At 38.6% G+C, this 24,708-nt stretch overlaps 4 protein-coding genes across 5 annotated transcripts; 3 read left to right on the plus strand and 1 right to left on the minus strand.

Moving 5' to 3' along the window:
• The first annotated feature begins 191 nt into the window (after nt 1–191).
• Nucleotides 192–3,882, plus strand: LOC103993289 (transcription factor UNE10). The gene is made up of 6 exons (XM_009413297.3): nt 192–351; nt 438–990; nt 1,157–1,267; nt 2,381–2,446; nt 2,540–2,896; nt 3,004–3,882. The coding sequence occupies exons 1-6, from the start codon at nt 242–244 to the stop codon at nt 3,094–3,096; spliced, it is 1,290 nt and encodes a 429-aa protein (XP_009411572.3). The 5' UTR covers nt 192–241; the 3' UTR covers nt 3,097–3,882.
• A 1,109-nt stretch (nt 3,883–4,991) lies between these two features.
• Nucleotides 4,992–6,559, plus strand: LOC135589023 (zinc finger protein ZAT4-like; the record flags this gene model as incomplete). Its single annotated transcript, XM_065081345.1, has 1 exon — nt 4,992–6,559. A coding segment is annotated over one exon (1,527 nt), but the record flags the coding sequence as incomplete, so codon positions are not given.
• A 488-nt stretch (nt 6,560–7,047) lies between these two features.
• LOC135582990 (acyl-acyl carrier protein thioesterase ATL3, chloroplastic-like) lies at nt 7,048–11,759 on the minus strand. 2 transcript variants are annotated; one of them, XM_065081286.1, is made up of 5 exons: nt 11,488–11,759; nt 10,652–10,752; nt 8,080–8,144; nt 7,546–7,641; nt 7,048–7,463 (listed from the first exon to the last, which is right to left on the minus strand). In XM_065081286.1, the coding sequence occupies exons 1-5, from the start codon at nt 11,700–11,702 to the stop codon at nt 7,347–7,349; spliced, it is 594 nt and encodes a 197-aa protein (XP_064937358.1). In that variant the 5' UTR covers nt 11,703–11,759; the 3' UTR covers nt 7,048–7,346. The 2 variants fall into 2 exon arrangements, with proteins under 2 accessions (XP_064937358.1, XP_064937357.1); XM_065081285.1 differs by having other exon boundaries at nt 8,080–8,189.
• A 3,439-nt stretch (nt 11,760–15,198) lies between these two features.
• On the plus strand, nt 15,199–22,964 carry LOC135587386 (uncharacterized). The gene is made up of 2 exons (XM_065078730.1): nt 15,199–15,853; nt 21,100–22,964. The coding sequence occupies exons 1-2, from the start codon at nt 15,464–15,466 to the stop codon at nt 22,612–22,614; spliced, it is 1,905 nt and encodes a 634-aa protein (XP_064934802.1). The 5' UTR covers nt 15,199–15,463; the 3' UTR covers nt 22,615–22,964.
• The last annotated feature ends 1,744 nt before the right edge of the window (nt 22,965–24,708 follow it).

Raw genomic sequence — 24,708 nt, forward strand, 5'->3', positions numbered from 1 at the left:
CGGCTACGTGCCCAGCATCTGTGCCCTGCGTCTGACGTCGAAGCCATATCCTCTCACCGAATCTTACCCAATCACCTTCGCGTCTCCGTAACATCACACTGCCCTTTACTGTGTTGTGATCTGCATGAAACAATTGAATCCACTCGTTTGCTCTCTTCCGTTCTCTCTATATATGGTTGTGTATGTGTGTGCTCTCCCCCTCTCCAAGCGAGGAGGAGGAGGAGGAGAAGCAGCAGTAGAGATGAGCCAGCGTGTGCCGAGCTGGGACGTCGATGATCCGCCTTTCAACCCTTCCTCATCCAACCTTCCCCTTCATCGTTACCATCCTTCTGGCGCTCCTCTTGGCCGTTTGTGCGCGCTGCTTGCTCTCTTGATCTTCGTTTTCCTTGATGTCTTCTTCTTCTGTAGGTTCATGTTGTGGGTGTTGTGGAGTTCAGGATGGGCTACGAGGTGGCGGAGCTGGCGTGGGAGAACGGGCAGCTCGCGCTGCACGGCCTCGTCCCGTCTCGAACCGGCGCCAAGCCCGGCGCCGACGCGGCCTGTGGCAAGCAGCACCTCCACCACCACCCCAGCGGCACCCTGGAGTCGGTGGTGAACCAGGCCACCGGCGCCGCGGCGAGGAGCCCTGTTCTCGAGGGCTGGCTTCGTCGCTCGACTTCCGTGGCGGTCGACGCGCTCGTCCCGTGCCAGGACGACGTCGCCAGCAACCGGATCGCCGACCCGGACGCGCCGCCCTGCTGTAAGCGCGCGCGGATGGTGGGGGTGTGCTCAAGCCAGGGTAGCGCGGCGGGATCCCTGCCCGGCCGCGTCGACAGTACCACCTTCGTCACGCTAGACACGTGGAGGGAGGACGACGTCGGCCTGACCGCCACTGCCACGGCCACCGACACCTCCGCCTGGCCGGAGACGGAGAACACGAGTCTGGGGAAGAGGAAGGTGCGGGCCCTGTACGACCACGTATCCATCAGCCACACGAGCTCCCAAACGAAGGTTATTCTCATGCACACATCAACGTATCATAACACCACCACCAAGAAGAAGAACAACAACAACTACTACTACTTGGATCAAAATCCTTCTTGTTTGCTTTGATTACATGATACCTTCTCACTATTGTCGTCATTGTTTTGGCTCCTCCGGTGGCTGAATCACAAAGCCTGATAGTTTGTACGATGAAGAGGAGAAGGACACCAAAAGGGAGGTGGGGAAGCCTTCCGGCGCCACCAAAAATAGCAGAGCCGCCGCCATCCACAACCAGTCCGAACGTGTAAGTACAAAAACAATGATGATTCATTTTCCTTAGTTAACACATGTTCATGATAGCTCAAAAACATTGTAAAATAGGCAATTCTCACTTGAAATCATGAGTTAATTGAGGGATCTTTCAAACATCCGGTAAATAAAATACACTTTTACAAGATTAATTGAGGATATGACACAAGAAGCAGTTTCATGTCTTACTTGTCACGTCAATAGTCAAATCAAAAACGAGTTGGCTTTTGGAAACGCAATAATTAGCTTTATATCACTAATAAAGTAGTAGCTTTTCCTATTGTTTCAATAGTAAGTAATCTCTAATAAATTTACAGGAGAGTTTATATCATTGATAATTGATTTCAAGAAATTTTAGAAAAATAAAAAAAAAATCACTTGGATTCTAGAAATTAGTTTGTGTATTAATAATTACAACCATATGCTTATTGAGATCATGAAATATAATATAATTGACCTTTTCTTTTCCTGAGACTTTCTTTCCTTCTTATATGTTTAATTACAGGCTTTTTAGTAAGAACTCCCAGACCTTAAGAAGATTGTGGTGATGGTTGAAGCACGGTAGCCAATGCAAGGAAATAGCATCAATGATATATACTGGTCTTAAAAGATATATATTTGTTCCTATCAATTGCATAAGAGACATGAGAATTGTGGGGCTAAAATTTGATCATTTTCACTAGGGTGTCCATCACATCATCATGAGATATTAGCACAAACTCCTACCAAAACATATGTAGAGAGAGAGAGAGAGAGGGTCATCCTTTGGTTGGAGAACAAGTTAAAGAAGTTGCAAGTCTTGGCAATGGAGGATAGAAAGCAGATGCTCATAGAGAGGCAAAATAATACAAGCATTAGACACTACATGTGTGGCTTGCTAATCATGTGGGACATGAAGAAGAAAAGGACTATCTAATGGATGTGATCTCTACCTTCACTTAGCAAAAGGAAATGATTGTTGTCTTTTTGGTGTCTAATAAATAATTAAGGCTTATCATTGTGGGGAGATGCTTCCAATCTTGATAGAGAGAGTCCCCACGCAGTGCAGTATTATTCTTCTTCTTGCCTCCTCCTTTCATGGTGCACTGCTGCTGTTCTTTACTTGCAGAAAAGGAGGGACAGGATCAACCAGCGGATGAAGACTCTACAGAAGCTGGTGCCCAACTCCAGCAAGGTGCAAAGACTCCCTGCATCTGGGAATCGTTCTTCCTTGTCTCCCATGAACAGTTCAGAGACATGATTAGCTTTTGCCTCTTGCATGAGGAAGACCGACAAGGCGTCGATGCTGGACGAGGTGATCGAGTACCTGAAGCAGCTGCAGGCGCAGGTGCAGATGATGAGCAGGATGAGTAGCATGATGGTGGCTGCCATGCCGCAGCTGCAGATGCCAATGGTGGCGCAGCTGCTACCCCACATGGCCCAGTTCCCGCAGCTGCCACATATGGGACTGATGGACTTTGCCTCGATAGGTCGCTCCGTCCCTCCGGTCTTGCCCCTCCTCCACCCATCGGCGTTCCTTCATCTCGCCGCCACCGGGGGCTGGGACGGAATCGGCGACCGGCGGCCCGTCGGTTCCGTCCTCCCCGACCCCTTCTCGGCTCTCCTCGCTTGTCAGATGGCACAGGTACGTGCGTCCCCGGTTCGTCATAGCTGCATGCATGCATGCATGGCAACCCTAATCTCAGCTTCGGCTGACTGACATTATCATGGTCTCCGACTGAATTCTTACAGCAACCAATGAGCTTAGACGAGTACAGCAGAATGGTCACGCTGCTTCAACACTTGTCTCAGAATCAGTCGCCGGCTAATCTCAAGTCGTCGTAGGAAGTCTTAGAATTCACTGCTGGAGGTGTGAACGTTTGACCGCGTCGTGTTTGCTCTGCTCAAAGCATGAAATGAAATGATGCACGTCTTTGGAGGTCAGTGGAGTGGGTAGCAGTGATGATAGACTACCAAGATAAGACATCCTTTTCCATGGATCACAGCTCTCTACGACCACATCTCTATATGTTAATGACATCGCCCACGTCTATACTTGCTTTTCCACACTTTTTAGAGCTCCACTTGTGGACAACAGCACGATGAACTCGACTGTTGATGGAAGCAGGGAACAATCCGAGAGAGACAACTCGTTCGTTCTATGGTCCTCAGAGCCGCATCAACTCAATAATGGATCTGAATTGTGTGATGTGGTGGTGGCCGATGGATGTTTTTGCTCAGATTAATAGATGAGATCACTTCTCCCAGACGAATCATTTGTGTTCCTGGGATCAGCACCTGTGAGCTCGAAAATGAGACTGATGGCACGGTGCGATCTCCATTCTCCAATCACTCCAAAGGAAGAAGATGTACGAGTGGTCTTGTCGCCGAAGGAGACTGATGATATAAGAACAAAAGCATTCTTGGATCATATGGTGGGGATGGAGGTTTCTCGTCGGTACTGAGGAATGATGAAGTCTTGGCACAGCTTGATGAGGCTGAGGGTGCACTAAATGCAATGATTTAGTCATCGTTTTCCTTGTACTAATCATGTATTCAATGACTACTGTCAAATTCGCATGTTTATCTTATCATTTTTATTCACAAAAAAATTATCTTTTTTTTTCCTCACCTTTGGATATTTGTGATAAAAGAGTAAAATCTCTATAAAAAATACAGTATCATTAATCGATTTGAACAAGAACTGAATCGAGTTAGAACTAAAATCGAATCGGCTCGACGAACCATTGATTCTAAACTAAATCGATTTTACTAATTCCAAATTGAATCAGAATTAAACTTGGATGATCAAGTTATGGTTCTTGATATATATATATATATATATATATATATATATATATATATATATATATATATATATATATATATATATATATATATATATATATATATATATATATATATATATATATATATAATTTTTGATTATCTAATTCAATTGCATATAAAGATGAATGTGATTTTGTGTGGAAGCTGTGGAATCTATGTGTCCAAAATAAAATAAAAATAGAATCTAAATGGTTATCTTAATGTTTATTTTGTTGGGACAATAAGAACCTCGCTACTTGTTATATAAATATTTGAACATGATTTATTATCGCCAAATACTCCTAATATTAATTATAAAATTTATTTAATTCCCTATATTTATATAAATTAGTTCTATTTATAAATTTGCAATTTTTTTTTGTTTTTGGCTTCATCTAGGATTAGTTACATATATAGTAATTCAAACATGTTTCAAATATTCTAATTTAGAATCTGATAGATAATTTTTTCAATTTAGTTTAGACTGATTTGATGGACAAATACCTATAAAAATCATTGATTCCAAAAACTTAGTACTTAATATAAATATTTAAAATATAAAACATGATTATCTTATAATAATAATAATACATTAATTATTAAATATATTTTTAATAGAAACATATAACGTGGATTAATTGATGGTTGGTTGTTAGGGCTACAATTTAGCTTGCAATGCCCACCGTTCACTGAGCGGGTATTTGACCGTTGACCCGGAAACAGGCTTCTTCTCCTTGCACCCACTTGTCACCAACCACTACAACGCAGCTCTACTCCCCTCCCTACACATCCAACCAACACCTCAGCTACAAACCAGGGAGCAACTTTGTTGCACCACTAGGAAGAAGAGAACTAGAGAGAGAGAGAGAGAGAGAGGAAGAGGAGAAGCTTAGTCTTGCACCATACAAACCTCTGCTTACCCCGTTCCGCCTTCAACCGCAACCATTACAAAGCCTCCACCCTTCTCTGTTCATCTTCTGATGGCAATGGTGATGGACCAGCAACAGCCAGAGCAACAGCAGCAGCAGCAGACGTACAGGCACTATTGCCGGATATGCAAGAAGGGGTTTGGCTGCGGGCGCGCCCTCGGGGGCCACATGCGCGCTCACGGGATCGTCGACGACTACGCGGCCGACGCTGAGGATGACCCCTCCGGCTGCAGCGACTGGGATGGCAGGATGAATTCGGCGGCCGCCGGCACCAAGCGGATGTACGCGCTCCGCACCAACCCCGCCCGCCTCAGGAGCTGCCGCGTCTGCGAGAACTGCGGCAAGGAGTTCCTGTCGTGGAAGTCATTCCTCGAGCACGGCAGATGCAGCTCCGAGGAGGAGGAGGAGGAAGAGGAAGAGGGCTACGAGTCTGTGCCCGCCTCGTCCAGGTCCGAGGGTGACGTCGATCTCGCGGGGTGGAGTAAGGGCAAGCGATCCCGGCGTGCGAAGGTGGTCGGGATGAGCGAAGAGGAGGACCTCGCCAGCTGCCTGATGATGCTGTCCGCCGCCCGTGTCGAGCCGGCGGCTATCGCCGAGACCGAGGAGTCGTGTGCGTCCGCGAGCAAGGAGGACGACCGGCGGCAGCAAACGGTCGCGGTCGGTGTCACGACGGAGATTCCTCAGGGTCCTGCATTCTTGCCGCCGGCGCAACCGAGCGTTCCCAGGGGGACGTTCGAGTGCAAGGCTTGCAAGAAGGTCTTCAGCTCGCACCAGGCGCTGGGGGGCCACCGGGCCAGCCACAAGAAGGTCAAAGGCTGCTTCGCCGTCAAGCACGACGGCCTCGACGAGGCCCCGCCCGACGACGAGGTGATCACCCACGAGAACGTGGCGGCCGCATCGACCTCGACGGCGATCGTGCCGTTCGATGACCCGGCTCCCCTGGCCATTACGCCGCTCAGAAAGAGGTCGAAGGTGCACGAGTGCTCCATCTGCCACCGCGTGTTCACGTCGGGGCAGGCGTTGGGCGGGCACAAGCGATGCCACTGGATCACGTCCAGTTCGCCGGACCCCGGCCTAAAGCTCCAACCCTTACCGCACCACGCCAACCTTCCCCACCAGCTGACGCTTAGACCCATGTTCGATGAACCTCTCGATCTCAACCAGCCTGCGCGCGCCGATGAGATCGCTCGAGGGACGAGGGACATCGGGAGTCCATTACGACTCCAAATGCCTGCAGCGATCTACTTACAGGCATGGATCGATCGCCGCGACGTCGGCAGAAACAGAGCCTGCGCCACCAGCAGTGACAAGAACGACGATCACAATAACGTCCACGGCAAGGACGACAACAACATCGAGATGTCTGGTCTCAACGTGGACGACGAAGTGGACAGCAAAGTAAAGAGAGCGAAGCTGAGCGAGCTGAAGGACATCAACATGGGAGAAGACAGCTCCCCTTGGTTGCAGGTGGGGATTGGTTCGTCTGCCAACGAGAGCAGTGAAGCATGAAGAACAGGAGGAGGAGGAGATGCAGAGTGTGTGTTGTAATAGAAGACTGTAATTACAAGAAAAAAAAAAAATCATTCACGTTCAAATATCATGTAACTCTTTTTCCCTTTATTTTCCCTCCCTCCCTCCCTCCCTAATTATCTCATGATTAAGTGCTGGAATCAAGTTTTCCTAATAAAGATGAATTCGTGCAGCAGACGGCTGCAAAGTAATTAATATAAGCGAAATCATCTTTGTCTTCACTGTCACTATTTCCTAGTCTCTCTTTCTTTTCTTTGTTTCTCCTACCTTCTACTCTTCCATCTCTCTTGAGCAAGGGAAAACATAATGGATATGCTACGAGATTAAAACAAATAAATCATAGTTATTGCAATTATTCCTTCCAATGGATCAACTCATACAAAATATATTTCATCACAGTTTGGGAAAAACCAAAAAAGACCAAAGCAATAAACCTTGAAGATTATCGTCAGCATTTAGACTAAAATCTCACCTTCATCATTTACCCTTTGTAAAAAAAATATACATATATATCTTCGAAACTTATAAGGCACTTTCATATTTCAGCATGAATTGCAAAAATAAAATTACGATGCATAGTAGATGTTAACAATGGCCTCGAAGTCTAACAACACACATCCTAGTCATCTTTTAATCACTGGGGTGTCTCTTCCGGAGAAAAAAAGACGACATTCAAAGGATTTCCTAGCTTCAACAATTTCATCCGCGATAAATGCACATGTCCATAACTAAAGTATTACAAGCATTGGCAATTGGTTTGCTAATTTTGAATGCAGTGCATGACATGCTAACAACCTTACAGGAATATCACTCTGAATCATCCAAGGAGAACTGCAATAGTTTTGCTGACAACTCACTTGGCACCCGAATAGGACGATAGCTTCCATTGAGACAAACAACAGTTGCAGTTGCTTCCAATATGGGCTGAAGAGACACAAGATAGCAAAGAATTTATAGATTGACATTAACAAATGGTGTCAATCTAAAAAATAAGTTTATTGCATACCTGCAGATCTGGCAGCTTGTAAATGAAGTGTTCCATAATAACTCGAGCAGCCGTGATGCTCACAACCCTCACCTTTAAAACAAATTTATCCTGACTCTGATAATGCAAGAAAACCCAATGAAGACATGAACTTACAATTTGATCTAGATCGACAAAATAAACTGTCAGCATGAGTTGGGAGAAAACTACTAAATTCCAGTAACTGTTTTCTTCAAGTGATGCACTTCATAAGCACCATACTTATACAGGGTAGCCACTTGGTTTTCCAAATTGGTACTCAAAAGCCTGTCTGTGCACTTCACTTATTTAACAAATCATCTATCGATCCGGATATCTTGTCATTTAATTAGCAAAATTCCGGGAACACCAACAAATTTTATTTATTTATTTTTTGGGTTCAAAAGGTCAAACGAATTGTTTTTAACATATGAACAAGTAGGATAGAAACCCATGATGCTTCTAGAGAAGAAGCTCTGTGCTTCTTCAAGTTCTTTTAAGCATGCAATAATTTGATGAACCAGAAGCAAGACATACTCTTAATGGTGAAATATACTTCAGCCGCAAGTCAGAAAGTGCAAATGAGTTTCCAGTGCGAGCAACTGCATCCACATTAATCCCGATCTTCTTAAGTAATTCATGACGGCCTAATCGAATTCAAAAGACGGGCAGCATTAAGGAACAAGGAACTGTAGCTTGTAAATCAATAGGGGGAGACATCTCCAATTAAGAAAGAGCAGGTAAAAGTAAAGGACCATAGAATACCAAGGTCCAGGATCATCCAGTTGTATTTTAAAGAAAATATAATGCATATAACATTTTCTCTGCTTGTCAGGATGTCAGATGCATTAAGCTTCACTATAGTTGCCCAATAATTCTATTTCCCACTACCAGAAGAGAAAACTGAAAAGCAAGGTGTTCAAATAATAGCTCCCAAGTCATTTTTGTCATTCCAACTGACATTAGTCATAACTTCTTCCCATAAGAGATATGGAACAGGGAGCTCACCTGAATACTCAAAATTGACATTTTTGGAAGGTCTTGAACAAAGTACAGCGGAGCTGCAAATTCAATTCAAATTACGGAACATCTTGTTAGTAGGCATTACTTATTTCTTCCCATCCTTCTTTAGCTTTGTATCCATTCTTCTTGAAATAAATTATCTTCTCCCAGAATCGGCATGCATTTTCCTTTATTCACATTCTTTCTTTATTTTTGTTTCTGATAAATGAAGGATCAGGTCCTTCTTTCTTCTTTCATACACCTTGCCTGTTTCTTTCTTCCACATATTTCTGTTATCCTCAAATTCATGCTCCTTTTTCCACATCTACTTTCTACCAGCAAACACCATCCACATTCATATTCTTGCTGGCTTCTCCAGTGAAATTATCTATTAAAATTTAAATGCATCTAGTAACTAACTTATCCTAAACAACAAATTGATTCCAATGACTGATGAATCTGCCTCATGTGCATAAAATTCCATGCAAGTTTAACCTATGGTATCAAAAATATCAACATAACAAGGTATATCCATTTTAAGCCGATCTAATGTAAAATTGCACATAGAATGCACATGAAGGTATCATTCATGTGGACCATATTAAAATTCAAGTACTACAATATAGAAGTATAATTATCTAGATAGGAGAGGGGGAAAAAACCAGAAATTCACTCCTGAATTGCTACCATATCTAAGGATAAGGAGTGAGACTCATATTGATGGTAGGAAGTGGTAATAACATCTTTTGAAAAATTGTCTAATAGAAGAATGAGAACACAGGATGTAAAGAAGTATCAACCCCTAAAGAAACCAACTCTTTAGACGAACAAATTTTGGTGGTTCAAATGCTCTCTTAGATGTCCATACCAGGTTCTTAATCTAGTTCCTGCATTTGCTTCCTAGAAGAAGCCATATCATATAGAGTTTCTTACCACATTGACTCCTGCATCCACCTGCAGTTTATTTAATTTTTTGTTGGTGATAAAAATAATAAAAAAGAAAAATGCACTTGACTTAAATGAAATCACAGCAAGCATCAACTTCTCTCATTCTCTTTTGTTGTTTTTTAACTTCTCTCATTCTCTTTAACAAGAGGTTTTCGTGAATGAATCTGGTTGACCACACATCCACAATTCAAAAAATATTGTGTTCTTTTTTTTTAATTCCAAGCAATTGCCTACACAAAAAAGATGGACATATCTTTAGAGGATACCTTAGCCAATATCATCTCCAGCTTTTCTTTCACATACAAGCCAATAAAAGATAAAAGAAATAGAAACAAAGTTTTGTAAATGTCGACGAGTCCATGAATCAGGCAGTTAATGACATTCACAATCTGACTTTCTCTTTAAATTTTGAGTTGACCAAAGCCCATATGGTAATAATAAATACAGTTGGATTCATACAGATTTCAGTTAGATCCAAAATCTCTTAAAAGACAGACCTGGATAGATTGTCCTTTTCTAATTTTTCAGGCAATACTGAACTCTAACAATTTCATCCAAGGAAAACAGACCATGCAAGCATTTGTATTCTGTTAGAAATTTTGATTAAGGCATAAACCATGTTAATTTTTTTCTAGACATCATATTGCATAATTATGAGGAAATATACAATGGGTCTACTCATGATAGGACACTATCTACACCAAACAACACTGCAAAAGATAATTTTTTATGCTCAACAATACGTAAAAGATAATTCATTTAAAAATAATAATAAGGACTCCTGATATCAATCTTTGAAAAGACTTATCCTAGGAGATAAAGTGTTCCTCTTGTTTCCAGCCAAAAAAGCCCTCCATCACCATGCACAATAAAATGAAAATATTTCAGACATGATTTAATCCTAATTTTTGTTGGGAATCAACATAGCTTTTACTCCTTTGCCAAAAAAAAAAAAGAAGAAACATAGCTTTTACTCGATTTGATTAGATTACCAAGTTACTAATTCAATTTCAAAATCAAACAAAAGCAGACTATTAATTGGAAAATGCATCATGGGAAAACTATCAAGTTTTATTGAACCATTCAACCACATATAATAAGGCATAAATTGAATCCAATTCTACTAATCATAGTGCATAGATCTTGAAATAAATATTACCATGCTGACAATAGTTTGCATAGACAGCATTATTAACAACTCCAAACTGATCGACTTCATAATCTCTGACGTTAAGCTCAACTTCGAAAAATTTTTGTGTCCTATATTGAGAGGAAGACAATTAGAACAAATTAAGTGGGCAAGAAAGTAAATGACACACAGAAAATTGATAAGGAGATAACGCCTTCGAAATTCCAGCAAAGTTCCAAATACCTAAAATTTAACCAACAAAAAACTCAAGAAGTAGTTTTCCAACTTGCAAGCAGTGCAATGCACTTACTTCACAGGCAATCTTCCTTATTTAGGGGAAGATGGGAGCTAAATTATCTAAAAGACTCATAAGGAAATGGAAAAAACAAAACAGATATAAAAATAGTATAATTAATTACGATACAGCAGTATCGATGCCAATTACTTCCGTTCCGAAGAATAAAGGTCAAGATCATGCGATCCCGTGAGGAAACCAGAGAAGATAAATTTCCGATAGAAAGGGAATTGAAACAGTAGATTCAGGCAACGGCACTAAACATTACAAAAGAACACTCGCAAACATAGAACCCACCAAACTAGTAATCTCTTTTGAGCAAGACCCACCAAAAAGGTAATCATCGTGACTACAAGAAATCCTCACTTTCTTTCTTCCCTCGGAACAATTTCGCTTTTAGCTAGTCAAAACATGTTATCATTTTAATTCCTAACATAATGTGGGTTCAAGAATGAACCCTTGACGACAATTGTCACGAATTCCATTTCCTTATGCTAACTAAATATACCTCCTTTTCCTCAAGTTAAATCAGATCAGAAACAAGGGAGGACAAGCAAGCATCTTAAAGAACCTAATGTCACCGACTGAACCAGGCGCCTCGGTGCTCCTCGCTGCGACGGGGCGGACGCACCGTCCGCCGCAGCGGCGCAGGACGGGCCCTCTGTGAGTTCCGCGCTGCACAAGGTGGATGGAGAGCGCAGCTCTGACAGCGGAGAGGCGAGTGGCGCTCGACGGAGAGAATGGGACGCGGGCGTCATGTACGAGGCCGTGGGAGCGGAGCTGCATCGCCTTTGCTTAGCTGACTAGGGATGGGCCTGTGCGTTGGAATCTGCGTCGGAATGGTTCGAATGTTTGCTGAGATTTATATTTCGAAAGTTAATTAAATATTATTTGACTACTGATATATTTAATATTTATCTAAAAATAAATATATATTTTATTTAAATTAATAAGTATAAATAAATATATATATATATATATATATATATATGTAATATTACAAAAAAATTCATTTGATCCAGATATATATAATAAATAAATAAAAATATAATCATGTAAATAAATTTAAATAATATTTAAGATAAATAAAACAATTACTATATAGAAGATATAAAGGATACTTTGGGAAGAATGTCATCTTGTAATAAAATTTTATTTTATTAAATCGAGATATTTTAAAAAAATTATTAGTGTCCTACAAATGCTAAAAAACTAATAAGACGATAAGATATTTTTTTAGTATTTAAGCATTTTCAATACAATATTTAAATTAAATATAATTAAAAAAAATCAAACACTAATATTTTGTTTGATATTATGATTTTCTTTAGTTTAATAGTGTCGATCAGAATAATAAGAATCATATATTATGACCATTATAGGATGACATGATTAAGATATCAGATTAGATTATAAATCAATTTCATCGAGAGTCCTCATATGGATTCAAGTAGCATATTGTAAGATGTTGTTTGGAAATAAAAATTAGATTTTTCTATGTAATCATTATGATCAATTTTAAGATATCTAGTAAGCAATGAATGTGTTTTAGTTAGTATGCGTAAGAATTGGATGGGTTGACCACATTGAAACGTATTGATTGACTTGATCTACTATCTACTGTTGTCATAGTTTTTATTGTCTTGATGCTTCTTCTTCCTCTTTAAAGTGGTGGGGGAAGCCAGCTTCACATTAGCTTACAAGTTAGAATTGCTCCTCGTCCTTCTTTATCTTCATGGTATGGTTGGTGGTTGGAGGATGATTGATCCATTGACACCATCACACTTCCCTTAGCCTTAAAGAAAATATGTTGAATTCTAAAGCATACATTGTAGTATGCTTACAATAAGGTTTAGCACCAAGGTAACATTGATACCACCATACTCCCTAATAAATATTATAAGATAATACCACGAATTCAACATAATCTCAATAGACTATATCTTTCAACGAATTCAAGGGAGCTAAAGTTGTCTTACTCCCATTACATCAATTATAGATCTAAATCATCTATAATTTAGATCTTGAGGATTTATATGGTAATTAGAGTTAAAGGAGTCGATTATGAATTATTGAGCTCAAGGAATAATAAACATTATTTGAGGATAACACAATAATTTAATATATATAAAATATTCATTAGTGATAATATCATTTAGTCTAACTATTAAACATTATTTGAGGATAACACAATCGAGTCAATCATAAAGTATTTTCTAACAATAATACGACTAAATCTGATTATGAAATATCATTCGATGATGTCCATAAAATATAATCTAATGTTTCATCTAATGAATCCGGTTATAAGTGTCTTCAGCCAAATTTGATTATGAAATATTATGTAGTGACAATACGATCAAATCTAACTATAAAGCATCTCTCAAGTCATGAAACATCATTTTACGACCTATATAGAGTTTGGTTATAAAGCATCCCTTGATAATAGTGAGATTGAATCCGACCATAAAACATTATTTGTGACAATATGATTAAATTTCGTCATAAAGTATCTTTTGATAACGATATAATCAAATCTATCCATAAAGCATCTTCCAATAATGAGATGATCGAATTTTGCTACGAAATGTCTATTGACAATGATAGAATCAAATCGGGTCATTGAGTATCATCCGATGATAATAATATGAACCTGACCATTAAGCATCTCTTGATAATGATGTAGCTAAACTCGACTATAAAATATCATTCGATGATAATGTGATTGAATTTGATCATGAAATATCCTCGAACAATAATGTGATCGAATATAATCATAAAGTATTATTTAAAACTAAAAAGTCTGACCCAACTCCCAAGTATATTTACAATAGATAATGATGCTATTAAATATGAATATGAGGCATCATATGAAGACATCGAAGCCAACCCTAACTCTAAGTCTATTCATATTAGAGGACATGTTAATATTGCTTATCAAGCATGATATCCCCATCATGCATTAAAATATAATATGGAAAGGTGATAAAGGAGACCAATACATGGGCAACTTAATAATATTATGGATTTAATACTTAATCAATATCGATAAATATGTCTATCCATCCCAATGCTTAATTGAATATTTTTTAACATTAGCATAAGCTATTTCGACAAATGTCTTCACAACTAAATAATAATCAATGATTCAAAGTAAATATCGCATGGATTAACTCCCCACTACATCCTTTAGTCTATTTGAGAATACTACTCAATACTAATCTTGAATTATATGAGTCTTTGCTAACTTAAGCAATGAGCTTTTGTCATGTATACTTTTGATATAGTTTTTTCATAATCATCTATCAAATTTTCTACTTTCTTAACATGACTTTTGATAAACTCGACCTAAGTTGGTTTCGAATTCCTAATGCGTCAAACAATTAAAACTAAATTCTAAAGTAAAAAATGTTAGATCGTGAATACGTCTAAATTTAAGTTTAAAATCCCTAAAATCACCTAAAATTAGAAAACTAATAGAATAACTATTTACACTGGAAAAATAAATTATGTTACATTCAATTGAAAAATCAAAATGAAAGTATGCAAAATTTAACTTAAAAGGCCTTTAAGATCACCAAGAATCAAAAAATTAATAAAATGATTGTGAATATATAATGTTAAAAGAGTTAGATGAGTCGAATAAATTTGTTGATGTTATATTTATAAATAAACCATATTACGATCAATTATAGAATCATAAGTAATACATAGTTTATTTTTTTATTTTGACTGTAGAAATATTTTATGAGATGAAAGTCTATTATTGTCGAGAAAAACTGATAAAATAATATAAGTGGATATAGACAATTAATTATCAAAAAAATTTCCTCCACTTGTATAAATACTTAGGAGTTATGAGCAATAAACAATTAAATCACAATCAAGCATATAAGAATATCGATAATTTTTTTAATGAAAAACTCCTTCAATGTGAATGATAAAAATTACGGGACCTCGCCTAGTTCAAATCAAAATATCTACTATGAAAATATTGTTTACAGTAGCAAAGAGTTCCACGACAAATTTAAAACCTAAAACTCAAATACCTGTCAAACATAGATAAAAATTACAATAGGAGGTCGACGGTGAGATTTTTTACAAATCACCTCGAAAATTATAACATTATTTAATTCAAATATAATATATACATAAATATATAAAACATTGTTAAACTTACGATCCGAACCCCAATTCATCGTGACATGGGATGTGATCGAACCCAATGTCCGATTTGATTTTAGTAGCCATGAATTCAAGTCCATCGACCGCTCAATTCCTTCAAAGAGATTGCAAACGATTTCGATAAGCTTCCGGCGCCGGTGTGTGCACAGTCGTGACTTGAGTTCCTGTGGCGACGGGCACAGGATCACCACCGTCGCGAAAGCCTATCGGAGGTAAACCACCGTCTGATCTCGATCAGCCCCGTTCTTAAAGCAGTCGTCTCGCTTTAGACGGCGACGGAACCCCTACGCGTGGCGTTGGGCATCCCTCGTTCCTGCCCCTTCTTCGTCTCCTCCCCCCGCGGTCCGTCCCCGTGTCCCGCCATGGATTACTCCGCCTTCGCCCAAGCCCAACAGCAGCAGCAACAGCAACACCAGTACCAGTACCATCAACCTTACGACCCCGCCCGATCCCAGCAACAGGTGCTCTACGGTGCAGCGGCCTACCAGCCTTACCGTCCCCAAGAAGCCTACTACAGCCACCACCCATCCTCCACCCATCATTACCACCCTTACCACCACTCCTACCGGCCGCTCCCTCCGCCGCCGCCCGGGACCGACCCCTTTTTGCAGAACCACGCTTTCCGGGGTCCGCATCGGGAGCACCACCGCCCGCCTACGCCGCAGACGCAGCAGCGCCCCCTCGTGTTATCTAAGTTCGGGAGGGCCATTGGCGTAGGCGAGCGGCCTGTGGCGCCACCACAACATCTGGCGGTATATTTTTTGTTGCCCTAATCGCTCAATTGGTTCTTTCTTGACAGAATCTGGCACTTGAGATGTGGTTTGGCGTGAAGCTTTCTCTGACCCGTTAGTAATTGGGGCTTATCTCAATTATTTGGTCACATCAGGAAAATTTCCTGCCATCCGGCAATTCACGGTTCAGATATTTGAAATTCTTCTGAAATTGAGTTGGAGTTGTTACTTCTAATTTTGTTGCTTGATTATCTCCTCCGCGTCTTAATTCCTTTTCTGTCATTTGGTATATATACAAATTCTTTATAACGTCACGTCCTGTCTGTGAATTGAGCTAAAGGTCATCACATCGTGGTTGCCGGTAGCATAAAACACAGGTAGGCTTGGCTTCAAATCTTATGGAACACAGAAAATATGAGTTGGAAAGTTTATCTTGTTAAACCTTCATTCTTTTTTAGGATATACGGATTGAGTTTGTGCAAAACCTTCTAGTTAATGGGATTGTTTCTTTGCAGTTAGATGTCGACACTTGATAAGTTTTATCGTTTAAGACCGACATATGTTGCGTTCCTTGTACAAAAATGTTTTTGTTTTTCTGACTTTTCGATTGCATTAGGCAGCATAACTTGACATTTGTTTTCTGAAAATCTTGATATCAGATGCTTGATTCCATTAAGGGGTTACAGATAAATGCCAACCAAATCTTTTAGTCTAAAGGATGAACATAATATATGGGAGGTTTGACTGGACATATATTGGTGTAGATTGCCTTAAGGTTATTGTGGTGTCAGATGCTTCTACCAATTTTCTACTGATGTGATTCACAAGAAAAACTGGCATTGTAAGAATGCACTTATCTATGGAGTTTATATGCAATGGTTTAAATTGCTTATATTGGGTTATTTCTTAGGTCCTTTGGCATTTCCTTTATTTATAAAGGACCGTAGATTTGTGCTGTTTATTTGTGTGGTGCAAAATGTTAGCCTCTCTTTCTAACAGTAGCAGTCCCCCTCTTTTTCTTTTTTGATTTTGTTTTTTGTTATCTTCAGCAAGATTGGGATCATGTTTATGAATGTACCTTACGATTACATAACATGCTTTTGGAGCAAGGAATTGATAAATTAAAATTTTATGTATGATAGTTTTTGGACTTTACATCTTAATCGGTGGTGGATGTTATGCTTGCTAGCTGACTTACATATTGAGACATGTAGAGGGGCTGTTTGGTTGCTGAGTAATCACAGCTATGCATTCTTTGTACAAAAGGCATACATAGTGCATATTTCATAGTTCAGTTGATAAATGAGGGGATTTTTCCATGACATTGGTAGCTTGCGATTGTTCCATCATTGATCAGTGGTAGGTATAGCTACCTTGTGGGCTAATGATGCTTGCAAATACAAGTATCAAGAGAAGCCTACCTGAAAACCCTTGTTTATACCTGAACTAATTCTAATTTTTCTTGGGCACTTGATGCACACAACCAAAGAGCTCCAAGTGTGTTGACATCAAAAGGATTAAGGTGCTTCTGGTTACCTGGGCTTGCTGGCAATGGTATATGTGAACCATAACACGTATCATGCATGTATCATCAATTGATCATGCTTGAGTCTGTAAATATATGGTGTGGAATATTGCACATGCAATTGCCTGATGCTGCAACATACCAGGATGCATTCAGTGCCATAATCCTTGGCTGATGTTAGCCTTAAAAATAAGGTCTTTATTTTCAATAAGCTTATCATAAGAAGCTTCCAGGTGGATAGAGTTTAAGTAGTGCCTCTATGGCTTGAAATTTCTAAATTGTGTTACTATTGCAATAGGAATATTGACTTGATGCTTCCTCCTCTGTTACTTGCCCAATGTTTCACTTGGCTTGTCGGCTATGCTATGTAGATGGAGATCCTTTGCCAAAGATAGGTATGCTAAAATTTCTTCTTCTATTGTATTTTCTTGTGATTGGCCCAGATTTTAATTGCTTGCATGTTGTCTATGGTAATTATTGTTCAAAAATGGGCATAAATTCATAGGAATGGATCGTTGGTGTGAAGTCGCCGCATATTATCGTTTGCACATGCATTCTGACTTCTTCCTAGGTTATCCATCACAAAAGGCCAAACTTTATAGTAATGTTACCAAAGTATAAAAAGAAGGAACATACATTATCAGGACATGTTTAAGTGGCATGGTGCATGCTCTTGTTGGTTGTGCTTTAATTGCTGGTTATTTACAGTTGATAAATGTTTTATGTGCTTTATGTCTTTGAAATCTCAACCATAGTTAGGCCATTTCTATTTTATTTCATGTATACAGCAAAAGTTCGGTGAACTTTGGACACTAGTTGGCATATACTTTATTTTTGGTCATTTCTTCCAAGTATGACTTTAGATATTGCTATCAGCACTGTATATATTTTGCAGAACAATACTACGTCATTGAAATATGGGAAGGATCCTTTTTGACATGTAGACTGATTTAGGATGTTAAAATGGTGTTTAAAATTATTGATGATTTGTCAATTTACTCTGCAAAATTTCATGTTTATATAAAGATGCACACTAGGTATGTTTTACATTTATCCTTTTAGAGCCTATGTGCATCAAACTAGTAGAACTTCAGAAATTTTATGCCTTAAAATTATAGAAAATTTAGTTCCTTCATGTCATATGAAAGCATGTAACTGGACCTTGAATTATTCATTTCAAAGGATAATTAGCTTCAGCTGGAAATTTTGCGGCAGATCTGAGACAATATCTAGATGGAAATATGAAAATCACTTAAAACTTTAACTGGATGGTGAAGTTGGAAATGTTAGAGGTTACATTTGGATTTGGAATAAGAAATTTATCTGTAATTCTTTAGGGGTAGAACAAAATCAAGTCGTAAAACAGAAATAAGCGTGATGGACCAGTTATTGCTCTTTTGGACTTAGCAATTGTCAAGTTGATAAGCTGCCATCGTCATGCATGGGATAGCTACTTAATGGACTATTTTTAAGAGAAGACAATTCAGGATTTATAGATCCTCATGCCTTCTCTATAAAAAGCTGTAAACATTGGAGGAACACTTCCAAAAGCAATAATCCACTACTCTCTTTACCTCACCCCTGAACAGACCATTTTTTCCAAATTAAAAAAATGTATATGTTACTATTAAATACTTTTTTCTATAAATTAAATAACCTGCAAGTTGGTGAGCTACTGAATTTCATGCATCTTAAAAATGAGGAATCCACTGTACCTGGGGGATCATGCTTAAGTATGGTAGTCTTTTTCAATGTTCAATTTCTAATTTTCTTATAGACCTGTGATTTTTGGGCCTCCATCCAGATTGATCATATTTTTCGGGTCTGGGTTCTATTCCCGGTAAAGCTGACCAATTTTATTGATAGTATATTTTCCAATTACCAGGAGATTCGAAAAAAATATTCAGATCTACCTAGCATATGAATCAGTCACAAAGTGATTTACCTCCTAGACATCAAATATAAATTTATACTATACATATAACTATCCTACAATTGGTTTTCATATGGAATAAATATATGATCCTGCATCTAATGCTGTTGATTGTGGTTCTCGATGGGTAAGCATAGGCCAGATATTTTTTCTAATTCAGGATAGGAAGGCCCTGTATGATATGATCAACTCTCTGGTGCAAAACTGATTCATCGACCCTGCATATGAATCAGTCACAAAGTTATTTACCTCATAGGCATCAATTATAAATTTATCCTATACATATAACTATCCTACAATCGGTTATCATATGGAATAAATTTATGATCCTGCATCCAATGCTGTTGACTGTGGTCTCATTGGGTAATCATAGGCCATATTTTTTTTCTAATTCAGAATAGGTAGGCTCTGTGTGATATGATCAAATCTCTGATGTGATAAGTGGAAAACTTTAGGTATTATACTATTATACATACTAGAATCTAAACCTTTTTTTAGTTCATAGATACAGATTAATCCATCCTTTGGATGCTTTTGAACTTTTCAGAATTGCACTGGAAGAGATGGTTTTTTCTTATATGATAATTGTTGGTTTCAACCTGCTGTATCATTTAAGGGGTATAATCATTGTATTGAATTTTGCTACTGTCTTTTTTATCCAACAGACAAATAAAGAACCTTGGTTCATTGTGCCATCTATTCAAACTGACTCCTAGGTGTGGTTGGACTATTTCTTGTTTTGGATTCATACAATAACTTGTAAGAATGAGAAACATAGCAGTGAACTGGAAAACTTTGTTTATTTTGTGCTTTTGGTGTACTTTTATCGGAGGACTTTAATCATAGGGCCTGTTCTTTTTCATAGATGTTATGAATCAATATGTTAAACATGACAAATTTTTTTGACATTTTTTTTTCTTTCTATCCATTCTTTCTTGATAAAGGTATATTCTTACTATTACCAACACTATGTGATTCTTCCAGTTAGCATTCGTACACTTTCTGGAACATTGATCATCATATTTCAAAGTTGGTTTTGCTTTAGCCATCAAAGAGAAGTTTTCTGTGTGATATCCACTGTCAGTTTTCTTTGTGGCACTTGCTTCTTTTATTTGCAATGTGCTTTGAACTGTTTTTTATTACATCATAATTGCATGACATCTTTTACATGTAGTGATGTTGACCAATTATTCTTGTTGATATATATTTCTATTGTAAATGCATGGAAAGGTTATCATATTTTAAGAAATTTATTCACTTTTGAAGAAATATGGGTCATCCTTGCGGTTTTTGCTGTCCTTTTCTTATTTATAATTTATTTATTTATTTATTGTTCTTCTTCTTTGGCATTATGTGTAATGCAGTTTTCTCAAGTGTTCTTCACATCCAGCGGCAGTTATGTGAGCATGTATCTCTACTTTGTTTGATTAATTTGATTAATAACTTATTTTGTATATATATTTTTGTTTCCGTTACACTTTCTTGTGGTTGATTCCAACTAATATCTTTTTATTTGGCTTTGTCTGGTGATGTATTGCTGAAAAACAGTTCTTTTTTATATGTTACTCGTACCCTATCTCATCTAGAGGAAACTTGTTTTCCACTACTCTTTTTTAGCCTCTTGAAAAGATGATTTCCTGCCTGGTAATATCCATTGACCTGCTAACCGTAGGTGTAAAACCATGCCCATATTAGGTGGTAAGAATTGCTTATGTAGTTGTATGAAGTTAGATTGATGTAGATTTTTCATAAGTTTATCAATAGAACCACTCTGTAAGGCCTTTTAAAAGTTTTCAAACGGTCCTGCAGGTTGGTGGCGAGTCTGCACATAGGGGTGGCAGCAGAAGAGGTCGTTGGCCTTTTAGAGGTGGTGGTGGCAGAGGCAATGTTGATTTCCGCCCATCTAGACATGATGTTGGTTCACCTCCTTTTCATGGTAGAGGACGAGGCCGGAAAGGTAGGGGTGGCAGCAGGCAAAATCATCTTTCCGCTCCTGTTGGACCATTGCCTGTTACTACACCTGCATCAGTTGCTGAATCATTGTCAGTAATACCGCCAGTGATGGAAGAATTGAAGGCTCCATTGCAGTCTCCAGCACTTGTTGCAGAGTCAGGAACCTTGATACCAACGCGTCCTTTCCTCCCACTTGCCTGGTGTGATATTTGCAGGGTGGATTGCAACAGTTTAGAAGTCCTAGAACAGCACAAGAATGGCAAACGCCACAAGAAGACTGTACAAAGAATCCAAGAGATACAAGCTCAGCAGAAACTAATGGTGGATCTGCATATAAAGTATGCTGCCGAGCCTGAGATGGTACTCCAAAGTGCTGAAGAAAACAAGGTTTCTCTTCCAGGTGAAGCGAACAAATTATTTTCTCATACTGATAAAGCTGGTGAAACTGTTGCAGCTGCATTTTCATCCGATCAAGTAATTGAAGCCGGAAATGCAGTTGTTGTAGCATTGAACACGCGTTGTACAGCCTTGCCTGCTTCTTCTCAAGATACTGAAGCAAACATATGTTCTGCTGCATTGGAAAACTTGCCACCTGCAACCACAGAAATGGATCATAAGATGGGTCTTGAAATGCAGAGTGAGAATATCACAATACAGTCTGATTCTTCAAAGGAGGGGGAAACAGGTAGTGTGGCACCAACTACCAGTGCACCAGATTACATTGATGTACCAGCAGCAAAAGGTTGTGGAAGGAGGGCAGGGATGAATGGTTATAACAGGAGGCATGGTTCAAAGAGGAAGATGATGAGGTATTGGCGGAATGGAAAGCGGTTGAAGATGCTTGAAGCTGTCGAAAGCAATCCTCAGGAGCACCAAAAGGAACGGCCCAGGGTTTGTACACTATGCAATGTGACGTGTGACACACAAGCTGTATTTGATTGCCATCTGTCCGGTAAGAAACATATTTCTCGGATCAAGCGGTTCCAAGGCCAACATACTGAATTTGGTCCCATTACTGTATATATTCCCCCCAATCAGCCATCAGCTCATCCACCGAAAGCACCTGACCCACTGTTTTACGGCCTTAGAAGTCATGAGATGCTCCAACAGGAGGCCTGCACGGAAGGCTGTGGTGTTCAACCTGGCGATCAGGCTGAGCAAGGAGGGAAAACAGAACCCATAGCCCTGGGGTTTCGGTCCCAACAGCCTTCAGAGAAACCTGAAGGCAGAGTTCCCATAACTGAAGGCCAGAATTCGGTTAATATGTGTACTGAAGGGCTACATAATGCAGCTGAGACTGTGTCAAAAGAAAAGAGCGAGTTGCCAGTAGCATTTTCATCTGGGATTTCTCAAGTTGACGAACCTGCTTGAGCTATTGCTGAAGATGCAGTTGCTATTTTTTGTAAATGAAGCACCACTTGGCAAGAACACGTATGCGCGTGGATTTGTTGTCGAAGCAGCGTTGCCTGGTCTTAAAGCTGAAGCACCTTCCATCCCGGACAGCCAATACTGCCGTCCGGTATGCTTCAAAAGCTCAGAGCTTTCACTTCTCACCAGGCTTTTTGCCTTTTTATGTTATTCGGACCAATTTAGCTAATCTCAGGTAATTTTATTTCCATGTACCTATTACCTCACCGGTTACCTGTCTGAATTGTTTGAGAATATTTGTGTTAGGGGGATTTTTTTTCCCAAAAAAAAAGTAATTATATTAACTTATCATAGCCCGAAATTCTCCGCGACAAAACTAGCTGTTTCCGATGTTCTTGGCTGGCTGCCCGGATAGCAGCCCAATTTGCTATACGGTTACCTTCCCAGGCATCAAAGCAGTAAACAAATTTTACCTTTGATATGTGTATGTTTTTTTATCTTTACTTGTGGATTTGTTACGGCATGCTTCTTCTACTCTACTAGGCAATGATGTGACAAAGTGAGTGATAAAGATAGTTGATAGGGAGATCTTAACTGCTGATAACAATCTTCTTTTTTATATCATTTGATGAAAAACAAATCAAAAGTAGTTCTCTCTAATTGTTTCCTCCCATAAAAGTCACCAAAATTGGCTCCACAATTTGATCCGTAAACAAATAACCTCGGCGCCGACCGACCGACCCTTCTTTAAATCTCGGATTTGGATGCCGCCTCGCCTCCCTGTTCTTATGGTGTCGTCCGTCCTCCTTTTGGCTTCGTGGCTTACATTAAAGAGAGACGGCGGCATTAAAAATAGAAGCAAAAGTCTGTTCAATGAAGCATAGCATAGCATAGCATAGCAATTGCCGACATCAGAGACACCAAACAAGAAGAACAAAAGATTTGTTATATAGCCTTCTTTTTGTCTTTAATTATTTCCCTTTACTTAAATAGTTTTTATTGTTGATAGGAAGACCATGAATTAAATATCATCTTCACCACTTATCGTTTTGTAATAATAATAATTAAAATAATCTATGAATTTTAAATTACACGAATAGATCGAAGAATATAAAAACAAAACCTTTAGTAAGCAAATTTGGAAGTTTTATTTTTCAATGATAATTTTTTTTAAATGTATTGAATAGAACATATCATGGAATAGTTTTCTTTAACGTTTGCCATTTTGCTTTCGAAAGTATGTCAACGTTGACTATTTTAAGCTTTTTTTTTTTGTTATTGAGTTTGACATACTACGACCTTTTTTTAAGTCTTCACGACAATTCTAAATAGTCGGACCGGACCAAAGTAAGTAAATATAATTTATCCTTTTTGACCAATGAGAGCTTCTCAATTGAAGTTGACTAGTTGGGATGATATTTTAAATCGTAGGACCAAACTAAGCTTCGAATAATAATAATAATAATATATTTTGTTTGTATTTTCTTTGACCATGCGATATTTTCAATGCAAATTTACAAGTTGAAAGCCACCAACATAGTTTAATCGTATCAGCATAATCCAGTGGATAAGGCTTAGGTAGAAGAAGAAAAGCCAAGAAAAAGAAGATTTGCTTCGGGCACTACGAAAGGTGGTGGTGGAGAGAATCTTATCCTCGGTCGGTGCGTCTCTCGTGCATCCATAGAGACTGACCGACTGATCATAAATGATATTGAAATCGATGATTTTTAATTTTATTTTTTAAAGTTAGAAATTTAACATTAAATTGATAATTTTTAATTTTTAATTTTTTTAAAATATAAAAAATAGAATAATAAAAAATATTTTTAATTTATGAAATCGATGGTTTGAATTGAAACTAGAATTATAGATTTCGGAACCAATACTTCCAATTTTTCAAATCTAGGAATGATTCGAAATCAATGAATCTCGATTTTTGATTTCATCATGGTTTAATTTCGATCGAGTCGAATTGTGATCATACTTATATTAAATGATAAAAAATAAAATTATGAAATCATCGATGCTTCTAGTTTTTTAATTCTATGAATCAGAATTGAATCATCTATGATCATCTATTCTGGTTTAATTTCATTT

Source organism: Musa acuminata, chromosome BXJ1-8 (assembly GCF_036884655.1).
Source record: "Musa acuminata AAA Group cultivar baxijiao chromosome BXJ1-8, Cavendish_Baxijiao_AAA, whole genome shotgun sequence".
NCBI classification, from domain to species: domain Eukaryota; kingdom Viridiplantae; phylum Streptophyta; class Magnoliopsida; order Zingiberales; family Musaceae; genus Musa; species Musa acuminata.